The sequence below is a fragment of the Phyllostomus discolor genome, chromosome 3, assembly GCF_004126475.2.
Source record: "Phyllostomus discolor isolate MPI-MPIP mPhyDis1 chromosome 3, mPhyDis1.pri.v3, whole genome shotgun sequence".
Classification (NCBI taxonomy): Eukaryota; Metazoa; Chordata; class Mammalia; order Chiroptera; family Phyllostomidae; genus Phyllostomus; species Phyllostomus discolor.
This window is the reverse complement of record NC_040905.2, coordinates 192,734,240-192,749,132: the sequence shown is the minus strand read 5'-3', so window position 1 is coordinate 192,749,132 and position 14,893 is coordinate 192,734,240. Positions and strand designations below refer to the sequence as shown.

General features: G+C 43.2%; 1 protein-coding gene across 11 annotated transcripts in view; it reads right to left on the bottom strand.

The window, feature by feature from the left end:
• Positions 1-245: 245 nt before the first annotated feature.
• Positions 246-14,893, bottom strand: part of ZNF462 (zinc finger protein 462) — a 139,384-nt gene continuing 124,736 nt past the window's right edge. For 9 of the 11 annotated variants that reach the window (XM_036022008.1, XM_036022004.1, XM_036022005.1 and 6 more), the window contains 3 exons: positions 8,539-8,671; positions 4,184-4,307; positions 246-3,037 (listed from right to left, as the gene is read on the bottom strand). In XM_036022008.1, the coding sequence (XP_035877901.1) occupies positions 2,830-3,037; positions 4,184-4,307; positions 8,539-8,671 (465 nt within the window). In that variant the 3' untranslated portion in view covers positions 246-2,829. Of the gene's footprint in view, positions 3,038-3,702; positions 3,847-4,183; positions 4,308-8,538; positions 8,672-14,893 lie in introns of all 11 variants that reach the window. The other 2 variants (XR_004902285.1, XR_004902286.1) reach the window with 2 other exon arrangements.

Here is a 14,893-nt window from a genome sequence, read left to right as displayed (position 1 = left end):
CATTTTTGATGGAAAACATTCCCTCCATAAAATTCCCCCAGTTGGTGATAAATCCCTGATGCAGAAATATGAACATTTTAAAATCCCAGCTCGTACCTCACCTTAACTTTACCTTTCATACTCGTGTGTCGATTCAGTGGCTTGCAATCTTTCGTATCTATGCGTTGAGAGGTAATGACGCACTATTTCTACATTTACCTGTAGTTACATCTATAAATGATCTACAACAGATGCACATAGACACATGTGAAAAAAATTCTTTATTAATTTCTCACATTTTATTACAAAATGTATGTTGCAAACAACTTGAATAACCTACTTGTGTGTTTTTTGTTGTTTTTAAACCCTTGGCTTCCAGAACTCAGAAGCTCCCTGTCTTTCACCAAGTATTGGGAGACACTGATTATTGGAGTCAATAGGTTATCGCTTTGCTATTTATTTTCTTCTCTCAAGCTCTGAAAAAAAATGTCCTCTGTATAAATTAAACAAAAAAAAATGTTGTAAATTCTATGTCATTACAGTCAACAGGATTGTAATAATGCATCCAAAATGTGCGGCCACAAAATATCAGGTATATGTTTGAAAAAAGAAAAAAAATGACATTCTAGCCTTGTTAAAAGGATAATGGTCCCATATTTTTATTAACAGGTTAGCAAAACAAAATCCAATGGATTACAATATTTACATGTTATTTGAAAAATAAAGTAGTGATAAAAGCATGTCACAATTATTTTCTTTTTTTCCTTTTTCTTCCTTTCCTTTTTTTTCTTTTTTGTTTGTTTTTTGGTAATCATAATAAACACCCAATCCAGGTATGGAACTGTTTAATACATTTGAAACGAGGCCAATTAAAAACAAACATGGACACAAAATGAATCTCTGTTTAGATAGTTCACACTTTCCCCATTTTCTGGTTTCCATGTGATGGCCCTCATCCCTAAAAAAAAAAATTAAATTAAAATAAATGTCCTACAAATAAAAATTCTTAACAGCAAGAAAATAAAAGAAGAACATGCTTTTCAAGTAAGCACTTATTCCACAAATGCAGTATCTTTCCATGGATTTTATTTGAAGCTATGTGGGACACTGTCATCTCAGCGAGTCCCCTTCCCTTTCTCCCCTCCCCCGCCCCCAACCCTTCCAAGTTAAAAAAAACAAAACAAAACAAAACATGAAAACCAAAGGACTCTCTCACACACACACACACACACCCACACACGCCCACACGAGAACACACACACCCAAGCACACAAGCACACAGGCTTCTAAAACCTAGGCTTCAAGGAAAGTTCTTTTCTACTTTTTGGAACGAAAATTCTCTGTTCACAATCAGAACGTATTATAAAACGTAGACTTCGATTCCGTCTAAGCTGCTCCCTCCTGAAAAAGCGAAGGTGGGGAAACAGAGCAGCTGGCAGCTAGAGTTAAACAAACAGAAAAAAAAAAAGCAGTTCTCCAGGCTCCTTGGAGGATGTGAGTATTTTTTGTCCATTCTCGCCAAAGGGATGGGATCCCCTTATCCCCCCCCCAAACACAATGCAAACAAAAACAAAACACAGATTTTAAATCACACACAAAAGCCAGCCCCTCGTAACAGAAATGATTTGTGTGAGACGGAGAATGTGTTTTTGACAAGCAACAAAAGGGTGAAGAGGACTTCCTCGTCTGGCCCACAAGCTGCATAGCTGTGCCGAAAAGTTTGGTTCTTTAGTTAAATTAAAAAAAAAAAAAAAAAAAGAAAGAAAGTTAACTTCTTTGTTATTTCCATGTTTAAAATAAAAACATTCCTATTCACAAAAAAACCCCTAAATCTCCCTTGCCCCCAAATTAAAACAACAATAACAACACACACACATAAAACAATTTATATGAAAAACTGAATTGTGCTGTGTTTGTAACACTCAAACTGATAGAAAATGAACATGTGGCAAACAAAACTCCACAGTCACCATAAAATTAGCTCATATGAATCTAGCAAATTCTAAATTATAGTTGAACACTAATAAACAGCTTACCTGGAATAAAAGATGACAATTCACAAACAGTTATCTAATAATTAAAGTCTGTTTCTTTTTTTTGTTTTGTTTTTTACTAAAATAATTAAAAAAATCACAGTATTTTAAGAAATAAAACCCACATGGGGATTTTAAGCACAATTTGTGTTCCTTTCTTTAAAACTCTTTTTTTTTTTTTCTCCATTCACCATCTTGCCCAGCAGTTCTCTCTACATTTAACCACAACGACGACAGGTAGTACTGACAAATGCAGAGAATTCCCTTGGTTAAGTTTGAGGTACTAGGAAACAGGTGACTGTTTTATGCAAAGCAGTTTTTTTGTTTTCTGTTTTTGTTTTTTTTTTTTGTTTTGTTTTTTGTTTTTTCCCAAAGCGGCTGCAGTTAGGTCTTGAAAAAGCTTAAGGTATTAAAACTAGAAAAACGCACTCAAAGTAGTGCGTCGCAAAGTTGTTCCCCTAAGAAGTCTTCTATTGTCACGGAGCTTCCGTTTCCACATACTGTCCAAGACCACCGCAGAGCACGCCGTGCGCACGGGAGGTGCTTCTGTTTTCTGCAACGAACCAAACTTCCATGATGAAGATCCGGAAGAAAAGATGTAGTGATGGAAAAGGAGCCACATATTCCAACCATTTAAATAACTTTAATTTACATACTCACTCACACAGGTACCAGTGCTTTGAAAATAGATTGTTCAGTCCTAAAAAGCAGCTTTGTTCTGTCTTCTCGTGTCTGTCCCCCACTTCTCAGCCCAAGCTGGCCCGCCCACTTTTCATCACGGTTCAAGTAAGGTGTGATTAAGAATTTCACCAAACGCTTATTCGTTTTTGGCCTCTGCATTTTCCAGAAGAGATTTGTCAGCAGCTACTACACAGATGGCTACTGTCTCACTCTTTAGGGAAAAGTCTACCCCGATTGCCTCATCATCTTCCTTTTCCTCTATAGAGGGCATCTTAATACTGTCCTGCACGCTCTCGTTTAGGTGGATTTCTTCTCTGCTCACCTGCTTGGTATCATTCAACGCCCTGGAAATACATGGATGGTAGAGACAGATGAGCATATATTTTTTTCCTAAGAAAACAAACAAACAAACAAAAAGACTCAAATCCTTATTTCCCTGGTCCTAAAAAGGCCTTGTTTCCTTGGAACAAATGTCACAGATGTATAACTAGGCTGTGAGTGATTTATCCTTGCTACATGTTACGCTTCGGTCGTTTCTGGTATTTAAACCTACAGAAATATCCATTATTATACTATGTTGTGATTACATCATGTTTTGTTTCCGATGAACATAACTGTTTTATGTTCCCTCCTCTACTGGGAACAGTGTGAAGTCGTGAGTGGTAATAGCATGGACTGTCTTATGCAGAAACTCGTTAGGAACCTGGAAGCTAGGGGACTGGCTGTGTTTATTAAGACTCGAAGAGCAACCTGGGTATTAAAGATTTAATGGAGAGGTCCAGAAACAAACCACAGAAATAAACAAAAAGCAAAAACCTGAAGATGGAACCCATGCCTTAGGAAGCTAAGTTACATTTCCTGAAGGTTAGATGCTTCAGGTTTCAGGGGTATCATCTGCTAAAAGGACCAACTCGTAGGATCTGTGTCCGGTGGACTAAGAGTGTCTTGTGCAGAGGACAATTTTATGTTTAAGGGTTTATAAGCGTTCTACAGGTATGCTCCCACCTACCTGGGAGGCAGGCAGAAGCTGGCTCTGTCCCCGAGGCAGAGCACTGAAGGCACCAAGAGGTGCGTGGGAATGTTCAAGGCCACTCAGGGAATGAGTCATCAGAGGCAGGAGCAGAAGCCAGATCTTTTGACCCCGGTCCACGCTCTATCAGAGAATGTCATGCTAATGAAAGCTGAAGGGACACTGGCTGAAGAAAGCGCGAAACTTCTAACGCGAGGGCTTGAGCGGGATTTGTCATTCGTATCAAAGATTTTTCATTTGACTTGTGTCTAGGTGACCATTTTAAAAACCAACAGAAAAGGAGAAACCTAGTTCTTGACACCTGCCTCTCCTCCCATGCCCAGAAATGAGACACAGAGGGGTCTGGGTGCTATCAGGGGAACAAAAAAAAAAAGAAAACCAAAAAAAGAAAAACAAAGAACCTGGTCTCCCTACCACCCCACACTCCGGGCAAAGGCGTTCTTGAGATGGCTCAACTTACATGCCGTGTCTCAGCACGTGCCTTTCCCACTCAGAGCCCTGTGAAAATGCCCGTCCACAAAATTCACACGGAAAACGCTTCTGAGTGTTGATAGCAGCCCCATGGTCAGAAAATCTCATCAGATCTGGAAGGAGAAAGCAGAACAAGTGTTACCTGGGTGCTGTGGGAGTAGGCAGAAGGCAGAAGCCTATATTTATGAGGAAACCGCCTCTCCTTCCTTCCCTTGTAAAAGCATTCGTACAAGCAATTTCCAGATTCCTTATTCTTTCTCCTACCTGGCTTTCTGCCTAAGGGCCTTTCTGGAGTGGCTCTCAAGAATTGTTCCAGGTTCCCAGGTCCCAAGTGTCCCCACGCCTCCCCTCTCTTGCTGCTTCTATTACAAATAATCTGGGTCATTCCAATGGTACCTCAGCATTTTTCTCCCTATGGAATCTCTCCCTTCTGTTTGGTCAAATAGGTTTAGCACCTAATTTGTTTTTCTATTTGACCCAAGTTTATCTCTGATCCCTAATAAGAACATAGGCTCCTGAAAGCACCGGCCCAGGTTACCCATGACCCCTTCCAGGTGAGAATCCCTTCCTGACTCACGAATGGTGGTGGTCTGTCACAAACATCATCATCAGCACCTCTCAGGGTGGCTCCAAGCACTGGGTGAGAGCGGCAAGCAAAGAACCTAGCGAGATCGTGAATCCGGGACAGTGGGAGGCCAGCGTGTGAAAGAAAGCATGTCCTCAGCTAACGAGGGATCCTGGCCAGCTGCCCGGCATTTACTCCTCAATTGTAAACATCAAACATCGACTACCGTCATTTTTGTCCCCTCCACGGCGCTGGGCACGTTAAAGGTCTGATAAGCGTGGGCTGGGTGGCTAATTGTATACAGGCCACTCCTCCTGGCAAACTCCAAGACGAGAGCTTACATGGTTTTTGTGTGACCCTGAGTCCCAAGCCCGTATGTCTTTCATTATAACACAGGGGGCCAAATTTCCCTGTGGGTTATAAACCGCAGGACCTGGACAGCTCTGCAGCCACACTGCAGAGTGAGGGCAGTGCTCAGGGCAAGGCTGACCATCTCCATGTGTTTGGTCACTCCGTGCCTGCCCATACAAGACATTACAGGAAGATGTCTCCTGGCTGGAATACTCCAGCCAATAAATTCCTCAGGACGACGCTAACAGGATAGGTTATCTCTGTGCTGCCTTAGTCTCCAGCACAAAAAGCTATGTGAATGGGGCCAGTTTTAACAAAAGATAGAACATTTTCTCACAAATTAAGAAGATCACCACACCAGCCATTAAAAATAATTGCACAGACTATCTTCCTTGATTCTTTTCATTGGAAATGAGACAGCACCATCTGCTCTGCGCATTAATTTCTTAGCAGGGATTATCTTGGGCAAGAAATCAACAGAATGCCTTCCTGACTCCTCCCAGCTGCATAATGAGAGGGGGCGGGGAGGAGTCTGCTTGGGTTAATTTTGATTTCTTCATGCCTGGTTTCTTCTCTTTCAAATCCTCCCCACACCCCAGCTTTCTAGGCAGCACCTGCAGTGTGGCCAGTCAGTCCTCCCTCTGGTTCTGGAGTTGGAAAAAGACACCGGGAAGGGGGTAACCACAAGGAGGAGAGCGCCCTGAACCGAGTGTGCCTGCTGCAAGTCTACCCTGCCAACGGAGGGGCATGCTCCTGGCACACGCACGCCTTTACCCTTAGGAGACATGAAACCACTCATCTATTCTTTCCAATGGCTCATGCTGTTTCAGCCTCAAAGGAGGAGGCCAATCATTACCTGTCACACATCAAATAGCTCTCCATCAGTCCCGAGAGCTGTGCTCAAGCCACCTCCCACTCTCTACTCCTAGAAGATGGAGCGGCTGGCAAAAACACCCCGAGGCTACTGTGTGTCCTTTCTTCTTGTTGGCAAGAATCTACCTAGATGGTGGAAAATTGATTCAAAGGAGATGAGACAAAGGGGGCTGTTCTTTCAAGCACTGGGAGGGGATAGGACGGTGTAGGCTTACAATTTCCATTAACATTACTAGAGGTTACTCATGTAAATCCCCCACCTGGTGAGAGAGAAATACATGCTTCTCCACCCCAAGATTTTCTTTTTTCCCGTGTGATTAAGGCTCATGAATGTGAGCCTCCCTTCCAGTGAGAAGTGAGCAGGCCAAGCTGGTCTGAAGCCCTAGTGCTTGCGTGAAGGCAGCGGCCACGCTGAGTCAGCAAGGAAATTTAGCCGGTGCCCACACCTCTAACTGCCATTGTTTTTTCTCCTACTTTTCTTATTTTGGAGGAGTCGCAGGGAAGGACCAAAAGGGGTTCCTGCCTCTGCCGATGCTCATAACCTCCAAAATCATGTGTGTTCAGCCTCGTATGGCTGCAAAGTCTCAGGATGCAGGGAGGAGGGATTTATTTCCGGGAGAGGAACGGCAGGGCAGCAGGAAGAAACAGGAGCCTCCTTGCCTCTGTTGAAAGGACCCCTTTCCAGAGAGCCCTGGCAACAGTGCACAGATGCTCAAGCATTCATCACCAAGAACATACTTGTGGAATGTTAAAAAAAGAAAAAGAAATTGACAAACCATGTTTCTCAGATCACAGCCACTCTCCCGATAAGAAATGGATGAGTGTGGCATCTACTAGTAAACATTGTAACTGCACAGGGGCCATCAGCCTACAAGGTGGGGTGTTTCCCCGGCCCACTTGTTTTTCAGGTTGATCATGGGCACGCTGGCACACCTGGGTTGGCAGTCCCCACTGTCATCTTAGCTGGGCATTGAGGGGCCAACATGGACCCCCACTTTGCTAATCCGTGGTTTCCTGCTATGGCCTCACGCAGGTGTGGGTTGTGGCGGCAGGTCAGCAAAAAGAACAGGGAGAACCTCGGAGGGAAAGTGCCACCAAATACTCTTTCTTAGGCTTGCAGACTCACCAAGGAGGAAAAATCAAGATATTTTGCAAAAGAGCACCTTAGAGTGAGACCCAAAGGGCCACAGAATTGACAGAATTCCGGGCCAAGTTCCCTTCAGTGAAGACTCCACTGTCCAAAGCAGTTGTGGAAATGGTATGTAGTGTAAAGGGGATCTTGCCTTTGGAGCCAAAAGACTAAATTCCACCTCTACTGGCTTTTTGGTTTGTTTCTAAATTTTGAATGAGTCTTCACTTTTCTGAGCCTTTACTTCCCTGTTTGTAAAATGGCAATAATACCACCCATACTGCAAGGTTATCATGTATTAGGTAGTTACTGTGTTTCAGGAACTGGTTTTATGTCTTGTGTATTAATTCATTGAAACTCTACACCACCCTAGGAGGTAGGTGACATTATTATTGATAGTAGGTGCACTGGGAGTTAAAGTAATTTCCCCTAAGTTCTATAGCTACTGGCAGAACCAAGAGCCAAATCCAGGCAGGCCCACTGCCGACCCCTCTCCATTACGTAAGATCAGAGCAAAACGGGTCATCTGGAAGCCACTGACACCGGGCCTGGTGCGTGAGGATGCTCAGCAGTGCCAGCGAACACCATCCTTCTCATCCCTGGGATGACATCGAGAATGCTCGTTTCTCATGCTGATGTTATCTGGGTGCTTTCGATATGTCTGCAGTAACTAAACTGACATATTTTACCCTCTATGCTTACATGCACCATCTTGGGATTTCCACAATAGTCTACGTTGAACGATCCAGAGAACCAACTCTAGGTCACATAAATGTGTGTCCATGACTACACACGCCTTCCCAAGACATCACTTTGAACATAATTACAGACTAAGAGGAAGTTGGAAAAACAGCACAAACATTCCATGAGACCTCCCCGGGTCCCCTGCAAGCACATGCCTAAGTGGTTGCTATTGGTCTCCTTCTCCCTCTTTACAAGGCAAAGACAGCAAAAGGAGGTTAAGGCAAGAGCCGTGCTGAGGGGTTAGAGAGAGGGCTCAGGGTCCAAGTCCTCTGCAGCCTGCCCCACAACCCCCGTGGTGCACAGCCCAGCAGCAGTGACTTGAAATAAGCATTTATATTCCTTGAGAGCTGTGCAGTGTCATCTGTCTTGCCGTCCGCCAGTCCTTATTCTTAAGATTCCCAAGACACCAGTTTTCCTAATGAAAGACAAATCACTGCTACATATTTTTAATAAACACATAAAGTATAGTGAGGGAGAAAAATACCTCTTTTCCTGGGAGTTTCTGTAGCTGGTAAGAGTTTACAAGACATGACCCCTGACACGTTTCTGAAGTCATTCTGTTCTGCTACTTAACTAAGAAGGATCGTCCTTTCTGTTGCTCCTACAACAGCCCCTGCCTCCCTGTCTCCCCACGGACGTGCTGGCTGCCATCTGGGACTCCGAGGGCAGGGAGGAGACTAACCTCTGTCATCAGCCTTGCTGTTCATGTCTTCCTCCTTGTCCTCGTCATCGCTGCTGGAGCTCTCCAGCTTTTCCTTCATCTGCTCCAGCTGATCCAAGTTAACCCGGCCAACCAGCTCGAAGTTACGGCTCACCTGAAAAAGGCCCAAACAGCGATGGAGGAATGAACCACAGACTGGACGGGGCTCGCCTTGGGGGGGAGAGCTGTCCTAGGTCATTTTCCTGGGACTGTTTTGGAACCAGGACTGAACAACACCAGTGCCTAAGAGGTCCTTTCCTCCACTTTGACTTGGCTTCAGAGGCGGGTGCTCTCACATCCTGCTGTTTTTAACAGAACTGTCAACATTGGACCTTCCTTACCAAACTTACTAAGACACATGAGTGACACTCTGCCAGAAATCAAAAGTATCATGAAATTTGGGGAGCAGAGGAATTGTGCAGAAAACATTTTTTCTGAGCTGAATCCAAAGAGGTAACTTTTGTAAACTACCCAAGTTTCAAATGCTGTATTTTGTTGTGTATAATGCGTACTTCCCACCCCCCAGTTTTTGAGGGGAAAAATAAGGATGCGCATTATACATAGCAAAAGATGGTATATCTGGAGGTGAAGAGGCTCTTTGTATCCTGAAAACTAGCAGTGAGAGTCACAACCTTTTCCACCGCGATCCTGTCAATCTGGAGGGCCACGGGCTGTCCCAGCCGAGGCCGGACGATAACCACTCGATTCCTAACTGCAGTCCCAATAGAAGACAATGTTGTTACCACGACTGTCACCACTGTTTCTGAAGTGGACCCCAGCCTGTTTATCAAGGCTGGAATTATCTTAGAAAAATCTGTGAATAAACCCTAACAACCCTTTGAAAGTGTTAACTAGGGCTGATTTGGGATTTAGTAAAATGTGGTTCGAATAATGTGGAAATCCAAGGTGTCTTCAAAATATTACCTAACAGAAATAAAAATCCACATTCAGAAAACTGTAAAGATGTTCTGTTTGGGGTTCCCCTATCAATGGTAGCACAAAATTGATCTCCTTCAGGAATCCAGTTTCAGACCTCTTCGGTGGCATGCACACAGTTACCAGGAATGACAGGTTAGCCCAGGACTCAAGTCAACAAAATGACTCACGCCAATACACAGCGACGGGCCACTCCTCTGGCAGGCACTGTGTTCCCCCCTTGGAGGGAGGGTGGGTCAGGGGAGGGACCCACAAAGATGGATGAGACCCAGTTCCGGTCTCCAGAGGCTCACAGTACAGTTGAGGAGGGAAGACAGACATCATTAATTAGATTCCAGGGCCGATTTCCATAGCCGCTACAGTAGAGATAGACTGTAACGAGGGCTCAGGAGAGGAAAGGGAGAATTTATAAGACAATTCCAAAATATTCCCTGGGACCAGACTGGAACAAAGATTTGCTGAGCACCACCGACTCCATATGCCTGGCAGATGGGAACACATCACCGTCAACTGTGACAAATGGGAGAGAGACTCAGAGTATCAGGGCCAACAGACAGTCCTCCGAAAAGGCTTAGTATCGTCCCAACCACATCACGTAAGAAAAGGTAGCATTTAAAAGGAAGAACACTCAGGCTAAAAAGCTCTCTTCCGACTAGAGGAACAATGCATCGATCTTACTATAATAACGAAGTCCGGGCAACCAGTTCCTTTGGAAACGATGCAACGCGAGGGTGGAAGAGATGCCTGCATCAGCCTTAATGCTAAACACTCAGGGACAGCGAGCTCTTCTTTCACTCATTAAAAAAAGTTGTAAAAACTAACAGATTAAAGTGAGAAGGAGGAGGAAGAAGTCGGGATCAAAATCTTCCTTCCTCCTTCCTCCCCTCTAAGAGTTCACAGTAAGAGTCTCCAAAGCACTTGTGCTTGTAGCACCTTCTTCCTCCCTCACTCGGGATGTATCCACGGTGCCTCACTCCTGCAAACCTGTATGGATCTTTACTTATTCATTTTTGTAACATTAAGTAAAAGGGGGGTAGCATAAGGAGCAAGAGCTTCGAAGTCAGGCAGACCTAAATTCAACTTTGGGGTTTGCCACTACTCAAAGTCCGGGCACGTTCTTCAACATAAATGTCCTCCTTTACAAAAGGAGGGTCAGCCCAGCACCTGAAACCCAATAGTTCCCCAAAAGGTCGTTTCCTTCCCCTTTCTGGGAACATGGCCTTTTCCAATTTTGGCTTTTGGAAAGGAGTGTGATAAACATTGTAAATGCATAAGAAGTTATGTTTAGCCACAAAGTCTATATTTTAACCGAACAGCACTTACCACAAGTATCTGAATAAAAGTTTTCTGCACTGACAGTTTTTAAGGAGAAGGAGGCAAGGTTCCGATTTGCCTAATTTTGAAATATCTGTAAAGAAACTTCTTTTAAATGACCAGTACTTAAAAGGCTGCCTTTTCTGGCCACTTTCTCCCATGTCCCACCTTCAGCCAGGGCACCTGTCGGTGTGTGTAGGGGGCGTGAGTGGTGGGCAGAAGCCAGGAGACAAGGATAATGAAACCAAGAACACCCAGAAAAAAACCCCCATACTGTCGAATCCAGTAAGGTTTCATTCCCTTGTTCAACAAGGGCTTCCCGAGGGCCGGCAGCCCACGGCCCCGTGCTAGGTATCAGAACCCCTGCTTCCCAAGGGGTTTGCAGTGACAGAAGACCTGTCACCAAAGTGAATGTTGTTTTTCTTTTTCTCTTCCCTTCACTGGGAAACTGTTAATATTTTGGGTTCTGCACACTTTTAAGAGTACAAGACATTTTCATGGTCTGGTATTGGTCTGAGGCTGACCTGGGATTCAATGGTCCCGAAGACTTCTAAAATCTTTGCAATCAAAACATTTCAAACAAAAAACTAACATTTTTGCTATGTAATTAGAAATAGTGTTGGGCTCTTACTCTACCTTAAACCTCCAGATCAGCAATCCAATATTAATCTTAACACAAAAGACTCCTCACAGCACTACCTGGATTATTGCCTGTTCCTTCCCTGCTCCTGGCTGGCTCCCCATCATCCATTCCTACTTCTCTTGCATCTATTCTCCAATGCCTTGTCGGTGATGTTTAAAAATATCCATGTGTTTGTGTCAGTCTCTGCCTGCCTTGAGGATCCAGTCCTCATTTCTTGCTGAGGTTTAAGTGGCCAGTAATCATCATATACTGCTGGAATTACATTAAAACACATGCAAGTGGATCCTGTTTTATTTTTTAAGCCTGGTGTGGCACAAATATCCTCTGTATCAGGGCATACGTTGTAGTTTACTATCCCCGTATGAGTTTACCTTTGGCTATTTCACTATTACAAATGCAGTAATACACCTTAGTGCATATACTTCCTTCTTTCACGTTTAGTTTTAATTTTATAGGCTACATTTGCGATGTGAAATTACAGGGTCAAAATCAAAGAGTATGGGCTTTATTGGAATTCCAGTATATTTTTAAGCTGGCTTCTGGAATGATCATACGAGCCACCTTCTGGACCTAGAGACTGGTGGGTATCTAACTTTTTAATGGCACAGAGGACAAACTTTCACCTTTTTCTCTGGAGATGAGAAGTAATTCATTGCCTTGTTTCCCAAAAGGCCCACAGCAGAGGGAGAAAAATAATAAGTGTTAAGAGTTTAAGATTTAGAACCTGGCTCCTTGAAGCCCTTTGGAGGAAAGGGAAGCCACATGTAGTTTTAAGGGTGCATTGTTCAAATACACAATCACTCAGACTATATGCACTCAGAAGTATATGCAGATCCGTATGTTCTGTGAAAGTCATCTGTGAATGTCCCAAAGCCCGAAGTCCCCTGTGAAGGCCACTAACCCAGAGTCGTGGCGAAGTCTGCTGTCCAAGAGGAATGTGAGATAAAGTGCCATCGACCAGCACAGCCTTAAGCCTTAAGGTTCACCTTGAACTGATGACTCTGCAAACCCTTCCACATGCTCATGTGTAATGTTCAAGCTTCCCAACTACATTTGTCTCCTTCTTTGTTAGTTTTTAAGCATTCAGCAAATGGTTTAGATCTGTCCCTAGCATGTGAAAGGATTTCTGTACTTGAGGCTGAATTCTGAGAGAAGCATTATATGATTTACAAATATTACCAAGCTGATCATGCATTTTCATATTGTCCTAGGTTGGCAAACCCACTCTTACAGGAAAGACTGATAAAAACTTGCTTGTTAATGAAAACACATAATTGGATACCATGGTTTTCAAATGACTGAGCACACATTAACTGGGGGAGACAGCGATGAGGAAAAAATCCACCTACCATTTCCCGAGTTCCCCCTCCCGTTTACGTAACATTTGTAAGGGACACCCAATCAGGATGTTCACATCGCCTAACACGTCATGTCCAAGTTACAAAGAAAGGCCCAAGCGAACTTTTTATTTCGAGAAAAAGTGACACCAGAGAATAAGGAAAAACTGCCTCTTGCATCAGAAATGCCCGTCTTAGTCACAGATGGAGAATGTGCCGTGCAGTGAAGATTTTAAGGGACCTACAGAACAGATGGCCAAGTTTCTCAGGAGGGGCCCAGGTAGGCACATATGTTAGGCTACCTGGACCTTACAGTCTCCATCATGACACTCAGCTGCCGCGATAGCCCAAAAGCAGCTACAGACAACACAGAAATGGATGAGTCTGGCTATGTTCTGTTGAAACTATATTCATAAATACCGAAGTTCCAATTTTACATAATTTCACATGTTGTGAAATACTACTCTTTTGGGTTTTTTTCAGCCATTTAAAAATGTCAAAACCATTCTGAGTTGGCAGGCCATATAAAAGCAGGTGGGGGGCTGGATTTGGTCTGTGGATCCAAGTTTGCCGAACCCTGACTTACAATATCTGTTGGTTTATCCAACAGGTCTTGAAAGTCACAGTGGGGAGAAGGGGAGGAATGCAGTGGAAGAAAGTTTCAGCAAGGAAGTGTCTCTACAGTTTCTTATAAGGAGATGTTCATAGGTGCAGGTCAAAATCTTCATTTCTCAGATGAGGGCATTTCAATCAGAGCTCTTGTAAAAGCTTCTGGAAAGGACACTCAGCTAAGAGTGTTCAAGTTTATGGAAGAAGATCTGTGACAAAATATTTACTCTGTTCTCTTCTGCCCTCTTATTTTATAGATACCTTCATCAAGGACTTAACATGCACTTAATCTTTATTTAAGCTGGTCTTGACTACTTATAAACTCTTTCAGAGTAGCAAACATTTCTTATTTAGCTTTATATGCCCAGTAAAGAGTCTAAGGTCAGTCGTGTAGTTGACACACAATAAATCACATAAAATTTTATGGTAGATTATAAGATACAAAAAAATTCATAATATTGCCTCAAGATTTGCATCCCATGATATGAATTTACTTGCTAATAAGAGAATAAAATTAGACATTTTCTAAAGGGTTTTGATTCACTTCCTACCAAATACCTATTATGCACTAAAAATTAATCATCTAATTTTCCTCTGTATCATTTAACTCCTATAACCATTCTGCAAGATGTGTGCTATCTCACTCATATTTGTAGATGAGGAAAACAGAACACCAAACACGCACTAAAGCTAGGGTTGGCATTCAAATCTTCAGGTGATATAACAGCTTGCATCCCCCATTATAATGCAAACCATCTGTAGAGAGGTAAAATTACTTACCAAATGGTAAACATGACCCATGGTATTGGCCAAATAAAGGAAGAAGAAAAAATATTGAGACAATAATGTTCTGTTGCAAAATTGAATTGGATAGAGAAGTAGAATCTTTTGGGAATTTCTCTTCAAAAGAAAACATTTTCTAAGAGCAGTAAGAATTAAAGATGGTCAAGTACCCAGAAGGGTACGGAACACAGAAGTCAAGGAGGGCAACTACTTTTTTTTTTTTTGCAATCCCTGGGTCAGAATCAGAAAACTTGTTTTTCTGCCAGATCTATTTTAGCAAAAAAGACATCAACTCCTTTTGAGAGTCTCAGCATAACTTCAGTCACAAGCACTCAAGAAAGCCAAGTGAAAGGCATCAGCAAGAAAGTCAAAGAACTCTGTTGCTGGCCAGTTGAGCCGTTGCCAGTCTCCTGGACAGGAAATCCAGAGGCAAAGATGCTGATGATGCTGCCGCATTTTGCTTATTTGAACAAACAGGATACTTAAAATTTGCTCCTTGAAAAGTGATTTCATTTATTGATCCCTTTAACAAAGAGCTACTGGAGACTAGATTAGATTTTGGAGGAAAAGAGAGGTAGAGAACATGGTTTCCGTGTGAAGAATGGTGTCTCCAATGGCAAGACAGGGACTTGTTAAGGGTGAAGTGCAAGTTCAGGCAGCATGAACCAAGTGTCTCTAGAAAGGAAGAAGGGAAGTTTTATGGAAGTCTGGAAGG